Genomic DNA, 14,180 nt, shown 5'->3' with positions numbered 1-14,180 from the left:
CTCAGGTACTGCGGCGCGAGACCATTTAATGCTTTATATGTCAAGAGTAGTATTTTAAAATCAATGCGAAATTTCACAGGCAGCCAATGGAGTGAAGATAAGATATCATATCTTCTGGTTCTGGTGAGGACTCTCGCTGCTGCAACCATTCATTACCATTATTCATAATAACCATTATGTGCAAGTGGTGCTGGTGAATGATTGTGTGTACAGTTTACACAGACAGATGCATGTCTTCTGCAAGTGGGTGACGAGTTATTCATTGATTTTTAAGAATCAGGCGTGCCACTCGATGACTGTTTACAGTGTTCACAGCTGCAGTGAGTCACCTCACCTCAGATTCAGCACCATAAACACCAAGCAAATTCCCAAAGACCTTTTATACCTACAAATAAATCATGCCCTCCTACAATGATTTTAGTTGTTGATAACAGTTTTAAAGTTCAAAGCATGCCCTATTTTTTTTTTCAAAGACTGCAATTTCTTCCAAACTGTAACGAACTGTACCAAAGCCAGGACTTCCTGATGATCTCCCTGGAATTTGCCACAATCTCAAGAGCAAATTTGGGAATGTTTCAAAGGCACCTTAGCAACTTTAATCTCCACTCAGTTTATAATCATTTATTTTATATTTATCACAGAGTATGTTGGTTTTCTACAAAAGAAATCAGACATTTATTTATTTTCCTAATTTAAAGAAAATTATAGAGAAACATCCATAATGTTTTATCATTTATGGATTAGATTTTATACTGCACATTTAAAACACTTCGTGGTGCTTTCTTGATAATTTATTTAAGAGCAGATTATTGCAGATAAAGATTCATTTTTGTGGAGTCATAAGTCATTCATAATGAGTTAATTAAAATAAAAATAATAAAAGTAAATGAAAAGCTGTAGCAATAAATACCACTTACACTTTAACCAATACCAAAGCTATCTGGAGCTTGTGTAAAAGACAGGAAGCAGCTGTCCACAGATCAGACTGACAGTAACTCAGTGAGTCAGGCACATTTAATGCAAACTGAAAGTCCCTTACTGAAATGCTCTGCAGAAAAACGTAAGTGTTGATAAGAATTTGATAAATTTACGTAATTGAAAATGTAGGTAACATTTACACTAATTATAAAAGACTTTAATTAGGGAGAATCAAAGATGAAACAAGCTGAGAACTGAAAAAAGGTCTCAATGTCTCATCAAAGGCACCCTCAATAAAGGAAAAAGAGAAAGGTATTTTTAGCTCAGCTTTGTTGATTTCTATGAGAGCAAGGCATGTTTCACTTTAGGTGATAACCACAAAGCGCAGTCACTGTGTTAGCAGTTTTCAGCCTTGACCATTAGCCGGTTCCTTTATGTGATATAAAATAAGGATAAGAAACCTTTCACACCATCATCATCAGCTGCAGTGATGTTCTCTTATTCTCGTTCTCTCCTTCTGGTTCTACGGATCTTTCAGTGCTATACAATGAGCAAATGTAAGTAGAAAACAAATACATCTTCTTTTTACATATTATGCGCCACTTTGTGTGTTTCTGACTGTTTATCTCGTTTCAATCACAGGTGAAGTCATGACCAGCTTCTGTTTAAGTAGAGATGTACATTACCAGCCAGTGAAAGGTGGAAAAAACTCACAATATTAATCATTCTTAATATACAGATGTTATATATGATGTTTTATATGTTATGCTAGTGAAAAATGTTATATAAATGCATATACAGATTTAAGATAGACATTATTTATTATCCTTTACCCTGACATAAAGTGAATATTAAGTGCTTCATTCATCTGTTGTATCATCATCATTATTACAGCCAGGTTATGCAAGTTATGCGCATTTCTCTTTCAAAGGTCATTTAAGTTTTGTGACGTCCTGTGTAAGGCACATTTTTTCTCATTTAGTTCCAACTACACCTCCAGTGGAATACACAAAGCAACAACACCACACAACAACGTCACAAGGAGGTTCACGTAAGTCACAGTTTTTCTTTGTCCTTTTAATTTGTGTATCAGTGGGATTACACAAATCTGTGCCAATTTTGTATTGATTATATAACATTATTGAATTTAAACTACTTCAAAATATCTTATTTTGCAGTGACCGAATTATTTATTCGTTTGATTTTCTACCAAAAATAGTATCTTGATAATTTTGTTAAATGTCATTGCAGTGATGTGAAGAAATGCTGTAAATTAAAAAAAAACTATACAAAATGCAAAGCGAATCAAATTTAAATAATTATTTGGTGTGACTACATTTTGGCTTTGGTAGCAGGCGCTCAGTGAGTCAGTAACTCAGTGAGTCAGACACATTTAATGCAAACTGAAAGTCCCATAATGAAAGTGCTCTGGTCACTAGCAGACATATGCAACATACATTAAATAAGTGTTGATAACCATTTGATAAATATACTGTACATAATTGACAATGTAGGTCAGATTTACACTAATTATAAAAGACTATAGTTGGGGAGAAACAATGATGCAACAAGCTGAGAACTGAAAAAAAGGTCTCAATGTCTCATCAAAGGCACCCTCAATAAAGGAAAAAGAGAAAGGTATTTTTAGCTCAGCTTTGTTGATTGCTATAATAGTAAGGCGTGCTTCGTTTTAGGTGATAACCACAAACTGGACTTAAATTAGAAAAATTTGGCCATAGCAGGAAGCTAGTTTAAGGGTTCAATACCTGTACGATAAAGAGAGTCTGCAGGCAACTGCAAAGCATTGTGGTGGTTCCTTGAGAGTTTGGAACTGCATTTCTGAGATAGAGATTTACATAGGGGAAATACAGCCAGATATCCATCATGTAATACATTTAGGCATTTTTGCCTACTTATCCAGAGCGACTTACATTTTTATCCCACTACACACCTGAACAGTTAAGGGCCTTGCTCAAGGGCCCAACAGGGGCAACTTGGTGGTTGTGGGGTTTGAACCTGGGATCTTCCGAACCATAGTCCAATACCTTAACCACTGAGCTACCCCTGGCCCTGTATACCATTAATGCGATGGCCCCAAACATACAGCCAATGTCATTATGAACTTTCTTCAACATCATCTAGTCCGTCTGGGATTACATGAGGAGACAGGAGGATTTACAGCAGCCTACATCCACAGAAGATCTGTGGTTAGATATCCATGATGTTGGGAACAACTTACCTGCTTGAGTTTCTTTAAAAATTGTGTGTAAGTGCACTTAGAAAGAAATGATGGCAGTTCTGATCGTGCAGAAAAAAAGGGTGGTCACACTAACTATTGATTCGACTTGGATTTCTCTTCTGTTTTTTTTACTTTCCATTTTGTTCATTACCGAAACCCAACTATCAGCACTAAGAGCATTCTTACTTTACAGCATTTTTCACACTTTTGCACAATACTGTAGGGAATTTTAATTTTAGTTAATAACTCACCTCTTACTAACACACAGGTCCAAACCCAGATGAATGTTGTGTGAGTTTCTCTTTCACACTGCCTTCTAGCAAACCCTCAGCAAGACATGAAGACACCAGAGTGACCTGTCAAGAGCGTGTACACATGCAAGTTTTCTGCTGCATTTCATACTGCATTCATTCTGATTTTACAGTAGGATTTTTACATATATCAGTTTTAACCACCAAATCATTGAATTCCAATTATATGAATGCACTCATATATAATATTCTATTACATCACTCACTCACTCATTGTCATTACCGCTTAATCCTGTATTCAGGGTCACGGAATTCTATTATATATAATATGATATTTTCCCCTCATTATAAACTTCAAGAGAAAAAGAAAGCAAGTGACAGTTTATAGCTGCTATATCATAAGTGATACCAAGAACTAATTTGTTTCAAAAGAAGTGAATGTAATTTGGAAAGCTTTTCCATAAGATAAAATACAAAGTCAGAGTGACCAACAGAAACAGAAGGCACTGTAGAGCTGAAAAAGAGCGAGTACTCTCATGTTCAAAATTTTTTTTGCTTAGAGGTACCTTTGAAGAAGTGGCACAAAACACTGGAATAAAGATAACGATAATGAAGATAACATTTAAGAACAATCGTATGACTTCTTAAACTATAATTTGAAGGGGTATAGTGTCTTATTTAATTATAAGTATAATTATTTAATTAGAATAACACTTGTTCAGGCTCTCATATGAACAGAAGTTAAATAATTGGTTAATCTGCCAAATAGATAACTGGACTAATAATTAGATTACACTCCCTCATTGCAGGATCAATACCCTTGGTGGTCTATGTGAAGACCGTGACACTGAATGGTTGCAGAAAGTCATCAAAGCTTATGACTGGTGTCTGATGAATGGTACGTCCTCCCTCCATCAGTTCTGCATTTAGGAGCTCATCTCAGCTTCGCTCCTTGATCAATGCAGCTTTATTTCTGCTATAAATCACATTATACAACAATTAGTTCCAACCAAGTAATCTGATTGGATGAGAGGCTTTCCACAAGTGGTGATATAGAGCTTAAGACCACTGGGACATTTAACTGTATATGTATCACTCTGTGTAACAAGTGTTCTAACAATCATAAATCAACCGCATGGGTGAAAGTAGGTTGGAACTGGAAAGAGAGGAGAGGCAGAAACACTGCCTGCCAAAACTTACATTCAAAACCAGACACAGAAACACTTTGATCAAGAAAGCACAAAAAACAAAACAAAAAAATGACTTGAAATATTTCACACTTTAATAAATCTAGAATGTGTCTGTTTCACTTTTTGAATTAAAGTACAATAAATAAATAAATAAATAAATAAATATTTATTTATTTATAAATGTATATAAAGTTTCCAGATTTTAGACTTAGGACTAATCTCTGCTGATTTGGTGGTAATAACACCTCATTATTTTCTCTAAAAAACAGTCATAAAAAAGTCTAGACTATAAACGGACTTGACGTACAGTAGATAACCTGTGATTATTATAAATATGATATTGTGTCTAAAGTGTATTGATGACTGTTTATTTTCTTCACTTTAACTCCAGGCTATGCACCTAAACAGGACGGTAGTGTAATTGTCCCCATGTCCATCTATCAATTTTTAGGTAAGACACAAAGAAAACAATAAACAGATCACAGACTCTGAGACTATTTTTTTTTTTTAAACTATAAGTCTGTGGTGCAGCAGCACAGTGTACGAATCACGCAAACACAGATGATCAGTGGTGTCAGAGTATTCACATTCATTACTTGAGTAGAAGTATAGATACTAGGGTTTAAAAAGACTTCTTTAGAAGTTAAAGTATCAACTCAAGCTTTTTACTCAAGTAAAAGTGTAAAAGTACTGGTTTCAAAACTATTTAAAGTATAAAAGTAAAAGTAACGTGAGGGGAAAGAAGCATTAAGGATAAAAGCTTAGGCTGTGCCACGGGCCTATATACTGCACTAACACCTCATAAACAAAAAAAGAAAAATGTGTTGTTTTTTTGTTGTATTTTTTAATGGCCATAGTGATTTGGGATTCTGTATATGGCAATTGAAAAAGAATGCATTTTAGTACAATGCAAATACATTAAAGAACCATATATGTGTACTACTGAGCATTAACATGTTTCATGGAGAAGAAGATACGAGAACTAGTTGCCTATAAGTATTTTAATGGTGCAAAAAGTCAAACTTCAGAGGCGTGTCATCGGTAACCTTTATTGGAATGTAAATGTACATCCAAGCTTAGCTGCAGGAATCTGTGAGGGCAACATACAGGAAAATTAGTGCACCCAGGGCAGGCTTAGTAACAATTACCCTTGTGTGGTTGTTTACAATAAACATTAGTGCTGTCAGAATGAAGGATTAATACAAGTGATTCATCAAAAAAAAATTATATCGATCTATCTTATTCCTGTTCCCTTCCTCGCTGGTGCTTGGTTGTGACATTTCGCTCGAATCTTGAGTCTCTATTACGGACATCTTTGTCTACTTATCACAACCTTATCAACCAAAAATGCTATTTTATTCAAATGTCCTTGCTGGAGTGTGTGACGTGACGTCATGTGCAGGTGCGATGGATCGCATACCAACCAATAGGGTGTCGGAATGGTATGTTTATACTTCTCATCCAACCACAGTCAAATTCCCTCCATCCGGACGGCGCGATTTATCCGGATGTTTTTTTTTTTTTTATATAAAATAGGAGTAACGAGGCTATTTTTAAAATGTAAGGAGTAGAAAGTACAGATGATTGCGTGAAAATGTAAGGAGTAGAAGTAAAAAGTCGGCTGAAAAATAATTACTCCAGTAAAGTAGATGTATTTGTACTTCGTTACTTGACACCTCTGCAGATAAGGAGCTTCAATCAATGTTCAAACAGCAGAAGGGGGAAATGGTGTGACCTCTGTGACTGTAACTGGGGCGTGGTTGTTGGTACCAGATGTACTGGTCTGGGGATTTCAGAAACTAATGGACTACTGAAAGATTTTACGGAAAACAGTCTCTAGAGTTTACACAAAATTTATGTGACAAACCAAAATCAGCCTGTGTACAGAGTGTTTTCTGCGTGTGCAATTTGGTGTAATCATTTTCAATAAACACTTTATTCTGTAATTAAAGTGGTGGAGGATCTGTGCTGTATTACTTAAATGTCAAGAGCCCCACCACTGCACGAATGTAATTTATCAAAATATTAAAACTTAGTTTTTAGATGTCTGCTAAAATAACCTATTTACAATGATTATCTTCTATGTCGACCTTGACAAACAGATGCAAACACAAGACAGGGCTGCTGTTACCTGTTCCATCAAACCCAAGCTAAATTTTTTACAACTCAAGACGAAAAGTTAAGCAATGTCTGCGAGCTAATCACCTTCAAGTAAGTTTTTATTTACCCCAACCAACCAGTTTTCTCATTTAATGCGTTAGCGTGTAGTCTACTTATATAACTGGACTATAAGCCTTGACTGGAAATGTCTTTTCTCTGCAGCGTTACTCTCCCAATGACTACAAGCGATTGTTCTAAAAGGTGGGCTCGTGATTTCATCGGAAAAACTTACAACTGCCTAGAGTGGGGATTCTCCGGCAAGTGATTCTGCAAAATGTTTTAAGTTAGATGCTGCATGCATGTCATTACCACGTTTGTTAATTGCACAAAAACAAGCAAGAAACTAGTGCCACACACCCCTGCATGGTGCTTGGACCAACTGATCACTGCCTGCAGCCATACATAAACTATATCTTGCTTAACTGCATAAAAAAAAAATGCACATTTCTTTACAAAGGTTGTCTTAATACTGGGAATGTGCCTAAAGAAGTAAGACGATTGGTGTTGGGTATTAAGGTCTATGGTTTGGTTTAGTCCATGTTTGGTTGGTGGTTTTAAAGCCATCTTGGGTGTTCTAGACATTAATATGACTTTTGAACAACCCTGTATATTTTTACTCATACATTTTTCATTATCATTATTGATAATTTCTCACAACTGTCTAAAAAAAACCCTCCGCAACAGTGTCAATCTTTTGAGGGACTGCAAGGATTGTTAAGGTAAATTTATTTGACTTGATGTCCTGTAGACTTTGCTTATCTCGCTCAGGTAAGGAATCAGGGAACTGTGTAAGGTGAAGTGAATCCATGATGTGTGTACTTCATAACTGTAATCAAAGCAATGTTGTTCTTACATGTAAAGAATAGAACTTCCATTACAGCCTTTGCTCCGCCCCCCCTTCTTCTAGAGAGTAGAGATACAATTGTGCACCACCACCTCTTCCTCTAAGCTGGTGTATCTTCTTTGATGATAGGACGGATATAAATTAACATGACTTAACAAGATGTAATATAAAGCTCAGGAAACACTGATACACGGGAGCAGGTGTGAAACCGATGTTCAGCGAGCATTTCCTATAAAGTGCATGCAGTAAGTGAAGACAAAAGACAGGACAAAGAGGTATTTAAATAATACTTGTATACACAAAGTCATGGACGAACATTACTACACCTGATTACTATCATTTTCATGGACCCTTTTATCCCAGCCTCCCCATGGCGTTGTCAAAATTTGTTTTCACGCTGGCTTGTCTTTTTATCACGACATACTGTTAAGCATAATCTCCTACACAAATGGATGTTACACAGATTAAACAAAAGACACATTCTCACCTTCTTATAGCTTCATCATGTTTAAGATATTATAAACTGATTTTATACATACAAGAGAATTCACATTAAATCAGTCCTCTAGTGTCCGTACGATTCGGGCAAGTTCAGGCAAACCGCGTCAAGGCGGAACCTGACTAAACTCTGGGTTTTTATGGCGCTTTGACCACGCCCACGAGCGCCGGTCGCAAGGTGCGGCCGTGCAGCTTGTACCCCACTTTGGTAACTGTGGCGACCGTGCCGGGCTCCTGGCCCTCGAAGGGTATCTGGAACAGCGCTTCGTGCTCGTACGGGTCGAACTTGAGCCCGGCCGGATCCAGTTTCACCAGGCCGTGTTTGGTGAAAACCTTCTGGATCTGCCCCTGAGTCATCACCAGCCCGTCGTACAGGTTCTTTAGGTGAGGGTTCTCCGAGGTCACCTCCTCCTTCGGGACGCTCTGCGTCGCCTTCTCCAGAATATCCGCCACCTCAAGGAGGTCCTTACAGAAACCCTGGATTCCTTAACAATAAAAAAAAAAGAAGAATTACTAAAGTTTATTCTGCATTTTGGAGAAACGATTACCTCAAGATTTATTCCCCAAGTACAGGAATAAAATTCTACATTCCAGGGAAATAAAATCAGTATGAGGCGTTATTGTAATTTATTCCAGAATCACGAGTATAAACCAAGATTTATTCCACACAGGCATGAGGTTTGTTCCACCAGTTGTAAAGATTATAAAACAAAGAATGAAGTCCTAACACAGGAATAAACATTTGTTTTATAGCATGACTCACACTAATGGCTAATAAGTTCAGCACAAAGATTTATTCTACACCAAAGGCAGGAGTATATTTAGAATGCTTTATTAATCCTATTCCAGTCAGAATGAAACATTTACACGCGCAGAAACACAAAAGCTTCAGAATCAATTATAGGACGCGCTGCATATTTTTCAAACATCTGTTGTAACCAGCTATTAATAATTGAAGTGAACAAAACAACTGATTGATCTCAGTTTAAACAGTGCTGGAATTCGGGCAAAAATGTTGTAAGAAACAAGTAAATGAAGATCAAATAGTTTTTAAATGAAGTAATTAATAGATTTATACCACTTGTTGCTCTGCCCCTGTTCACGAACAATGCGGCTAAATACACAATATATTGTGAACTGATGTGTGCTGTGGTACAACCTAAACACTCAATACTTTAGCAATGAATATATATTTTTATTGACTAACCATTAGCACACTCGATCATTCGGTTTATTCTGTACAAACACACCCTGAGTAATAATGATTAGTTTTCTGACCTTGCGATGATGTAAAAGCAGGACGCGTACACAAGAACCCATACTTTGAATTTCGATCTTCTTCTCAGGCTAGAAATACGTCATATTTCCCACCACGTTCTCATGACACTAGGTCGCGGCAGTCAGCCACATGGTTTTTGGCCTAAAACAACCTAGTATGTACGTCCATCATAGGGCACACACACACACAAACTGGAAACGCTTACTCTGCATGCCTTCAGACTCAGTACCCTGCGGAAACCCACCAAGCACATGGGAGAACACACTAAATCCAGGTACATAGACCCAAGGCGGCAATCAAAGCCTCGACCTTGGAGGCACGGGGCAACAGTGCTAACTACACTAACACTACACCACCCTGCCCCCATAAAGTCACTATTATTATTATTATTATTATTATTATTATTAGTCACAGACTTTGACTAAACACTGGTCAGGGGGGAATACTGGGAACACACACACATGGGTGCAATTTAGCAACTCCATTTTTTGGAGGTGGAAGGAAACCTGAGGTAACCCTGAAATGCAGTAACCAGAGCTAAAGATTAACCCTGGACCTCTGCGATCATTCTTACCGTACAGTTTAGCGTCGTCTACCATCTTCTGTCCTCTCTGTCTGAGGTTCTCAGTGTCAGCCAGTGCTCGCTTGTATTTATCCTGAAAACAGAAAAAAAAAAAAAATTTTAATTTAAGACCGAGTGTAGCTGAAGAACAGTGTTCTTCCCTTTTTTTAACGCTATTTATATAAAGTGTTTGACACCATTCTTAGTCTGTTTAGTATTTTTTTTCTTTCAGAACCACTAATAATCAAAATGAATAACTGTTGTTAACTACAGACTCTGCATTGTATTGTATGTAATTTATTTCACGTTACACTACAGCAGAATTAAGACCCTCTATTGTGATTGGTCAGAAGGTGATGATTAATTTTCTACAAATGCCGTTCAAGTCAACCCCAGGTCGTGTTGTCTGAGGATCGTGTAGGGCCACGGGAATCACGATTGTGAATAAATTTATGCTGAATGAATGCTTGAAGGCTGACTGATGGACTGTTTACAGAGGACTTTTAACACAGTACGTTGATGAGGCTCTGAGCCGCAGTAAAACATTTGAACGATGCAAACGTTGTAAAGAAGACCGTACGTCTTTGAATGACGATCCCGGCCGAGAGGGTTCGGACCCTCGCTGCAGTCGTTCCTGTGAACATTCAGCACTTCATTACAACATTAGCATGGCGTATATAATCCCTGTGTTTTGCGCTCTTTGGGGGTGCGTACGTCAGGTGGCACTGATGCTTCCACAAATTACCGACCACTCACTTTTCATCCTTAGAGGTCAAAGTGAAGTGGAATTTTCCTTTAATTATTTCTTCACATTTTACTCTCCTCCTTATCCTCCTCTCTAGTGTCATTTTCATCAATAGGATTCTCCACAAATAAAAAAACTACTATCGAACGTCATGAAAACTCCCTGTAAGACGTCACTGTTTACATGACATTCAACAGTATGTCTGCTCTGCTTTCCAAAGAGCAGTCCTTGCAATTCCTCGCTGGAAAAAAAGGGGTAGGACGTTTCAGAAATAACTATAATTTAAGTATTTTTAGCCCTAAATTAACTTTCAGCGCTTAGTAAACAACCGGCCCAGGTTTGACCCGAACGCCCCTCATATAACAGCAGCTCTGACTGGAGTGCGGGTCCTTTTTTTCCTTTCAGGTAACACAATTTGAATGAAACATCATAAACCGTTATTTAAAGAAAATTAATAAATAAAACTGCACTATAAATACGTTATACAAAAATGTAATTGTAATGATATAAAAATGTCGTATTTTTGTGTTTCTCCATACTGTAAGTTCCTTCAGCTGGTCTTCCAGCTGGACTTTCTCCTCGGCCCACACTTTCTCAGCGGCCCCCTGCTCAGGTTTCTGAGCTCCGGCATCTTCCTCCGGTCCTCCTGAACTCTTCTGCTGCGCCGCTGTGCACAGGAGACGCGGCGTCCTCCTGGAAGAGCAAACGAAGAAAAAAAAATATTTATTTACTTACTTATTTAGGCTAAACTTTGGATATAAGGTGTGTCCAAAAAAACATGAACCAATGAGAGTGGAGCAAAGTACGCTTATTTTGTTTGTTGCCAATATAAAATAAAGTTACATTTACGTTAAGTACATAGAACTGTTTGAGATTGCTGGTCAATAATAATAGGTTTAGTAAAATACATACTTTTTAACATATGATATTTTGACATTGTGTATTATTTTCACAAAAGATGACAAAAAAACTATTCGAAAAGAATTTTTTTTTTTTAATGAAATTAAAATATACAAAAAATCATAGCAGAAGTATAAACGGTAATACTTAACTAACAGACTTTATAAAACAATTTAAACAACAAACTACATTAAAAAGAAAAACAAATATGCAAGAACGATAAGCGAGATGCTTTGAACTGCAATATTTTTATTTTATAAACTTGGCTACTTAAATGAAATTTTAACAATTAAAGTATATATTTTAAATATTTTAAATCTACACCATCAAAGCTTCATGTTTTCATTACGCAAAACACAAGTGTTATAGTTATTAAACCAAGCAGGTTTATTTCTTGCCTATTTACCACTTATGAATTTACTGATTTCTTCAAATATACGTAGTAAGTTACTGTCATGCTACCATTTATCCCCCTTTTTTTTTGGCTTTTGATGTTTTAATTTTCAAAACATTTAAGTGTCTTATCTTTTGGAGACTGTTTTGTAATTATTAATAAAAATAATAAAGTACTAAAATAAATTAAGTAGTACTTAACGAAAAAAAAGTATATTATTATTACCCAGCTTCTTAAATTAAACTAACATATGGTAATATAAAAATATACTTTAAATATCATTGAAGTTTTATGTTTTAATGAGGTAAAATTATATACTAATAAAAGTTTATAGGATTTAAAAAAAACTCCAAAAATATTTACTCAAATGTTAAAGCTATTAAACCTGGCATGTTAAAGCGGCTTACAAGTTATTCTTACGCACTTCTTTTCTTCCTTTATTACCATTTATCAATATAGTCAAATTACATTTTATACTATTGCTTTTATTTAGTGTTTTTGGTATTTCAAAAAATTTACTTTTAACATCTAAAGTGCATAGTCGATATTAAAATGTATGTATCTAAATCATTAAAAAGTTTTCATGAAGTGAAATACAAGTATTTTAGTTATTAAACCTGGCAGGTTAAAGCAGCTTACTCGTAATTCTTGCCTCTTTAAAATTTTTAGATTTTTTATTTACAAAATTTAGCTTTTTTTTTATTTATTTTGATTTTAAAATCTTTAATTGCAATTTTTTTTTAGTGAAGCTCACCATCAAAGTCTTAAAAATATTTTTTTTTAAAAAGAATCCTACTAATCCTATTATTATTATTATAACTATTATTGTCAGTTATTCTTTTATTGACTCATAATTCTTGCCTCTTTAAAATTATGAATTTCTTGATTTCTTTAAATATCCGTAGATTGTTAAGCTATTGTCAAATTAACCTTTATATGTTTGCTTTATTTTTTATTTTTTTTATTTTAAAATATTTTATTGCCAGTTTTTTTTCTTTTGTGAAAAAGGACACAATATCAAAGTATTAATAATATATATTTTTTTTAAAAACAATAATCCTACTACTCCTACTATTATTATTACTATTATAATAACTATTATTGACCAGCACAAACAGTTATAGCTACCTAACCTAAACTTTAACACTTAAAATATATAATATTATAATTAAATATATTTAAAAATCATAAAAACTACTCTTTTATGAGGAGAGAACAAAATAATTGATATAAAAAAAGACTCCACTAATGTATTGACTAGCCTGACCAGGGCCGAGTCCCTAATCTCTGCACACCTGCTATATAGGGCACTAGATAGGGCACAGCACTCAGTCACTGAACACCGGGTACACCTCACGGATACAGGGGATAAGTGCGCTATTTGGGACACAGCCCTACGTTAGCTAACTGCACCGGCCTATGAAGGCTTTGAATCAACATAAGAATAACATATGGAATCTTATTTTAAAGGTAAAATAATTAAAAGTCTTAATTTAAGTGTCCGTATTACAAAATGAGAAATAAAACTCACCTCGAAAGTGACGGAATCGCTAAAACATGCCTCACTGCACGCGCACACAAGGCCGCCATGTTTAACTGGAACTTTCACGCGCTGCATAGAGGACGGCTGAACTTGAGAGCTGGATAGAAAAGTGGGCGGGGCGCGTCCGATAACCAATAGCTGTCGTTCGTGGCTGTGACGTGTGTTCGGTGTCGTCCAATCAGCTCTCAGTGTGAAGGCGATTACTTCCTGAAGTTTGGTTGCACAACTGACAAGCAAGGGCGAGTTTTCTGAGGGTGATGAAACTGAAGGGTATTCACCACGGCACGGTTTGGGGCCCAATCCCGAGATCCCTCACTGAGGAGTGCACTAATAATAGTGCAAAAGGGTGCTAGGTCACACACTAAATAGTAAACTAATGTAGGGAGTATAAGAAGGTTGAAAACTTATCCTGTTATTTAATAAAATAAGGGTTTTACATCATACAGGAATCTTTTTTTTTTATTATTATTCATGACTATTTTCAATAAAAGTCCTCCTTACATCTAAACCAAATTATGGTTGTCTAATAAAACATGTACATGTTTTAAAACCCTAAAGACAAACACACTTTTTCGCCTGTTCCTTATCAAAAGGGGTCTCCACAGCCGACCACCCGATCCACACAGGTTTTACACCAGAGGCCCTTCCTAATGCAAC

At 36.0% G+C, this 14,180-nt stretch overlaps 1 protein-coding gene and 2 long non-coding RNA genes across 3 annotated transcripts; 2 read left to right on the top strand and 1 right to left on the bottom strand.

The window, feature by feature from the left end:
* Positions 1 to 1,376: 1,376 nt before the first annotated feature.
* LOC128518082 (uncharacterized) lies at positions 1,377 to 3,521 on the top strand. The gene is made up of 4 exons (XR_008357563.1): positions 1,377 to 1,475; positions 1,561 to 1,617; positions 1,901 to 1,969; positions 3,426 to 3,521. It is a non-coding gene; the product is annotated as an uncharacterized LOC128518082 (long non-coding RNA).
* Positions 3,522 to 4,241: 720 nt separating this feature from the next.
* LOC128522324 (uncharacterized) lies at positions 4,242 to 7,782 on the top strand. The gene is made up of 4 exons (XR_008359268.1): positions 4,242 to 4,306; positions 4,990 to 5,049; positions 6,701 to 6,809; positions 6,921 to 7,782. It is a non-coding gene; the product is annotated as an uncharacterized LOC128522324 (long non-coding RNA).
* A 96-nt stretch (positions 7,783 to 7,878) lies between these two features.
* grpel1 (GrpE-like 1, mitochondrial) lies at positions 7,879 to 13,618 on the bottom strand. The gene is made up of 4 exons (XM_053495592.1): positions 13,512 to 13,618; positions 11,226 to 11,379; positions 9,954 to 10,035; positions 7,879 to 8,585 (listed from the first exon to the last, which is right to left on the bottom strand). Exons 1-4 carry the CDS (start codon positions 13,568 to 13,570, stop codon positions 8,239 to 8,241), a joined length of 642 nt encoding a protein of 213 aa, XP_053351567.1. The 5' UTR covers positions 13,571 to 13,618; the 3' UTR covers positions 7,879 to 8,238.
* Between the last annotated feature and the right edge of the window lie 562 nt (positions 13,619 to 14,180).

The sequence above is a fragment of the Clarias gariepinus genome, chromosome 1 (assembly GCF_024256425.1).
Source record: "Clarias gariepinus isolate MV-2021 ecotype Netherlands chromosome 1, CGAR_prim_01v2, whole genome shotgun sequence".
NCBI lineage: Eukaryota > Metazoa > Chordata > Actinopteri > Siluriformes > Clariidae > Clarias > Clarias gariepinus.
Note: the sequence above shows the minus strand (reverse complement) of the source record. Positions and strands in the feature narration are given on the sequence as shown.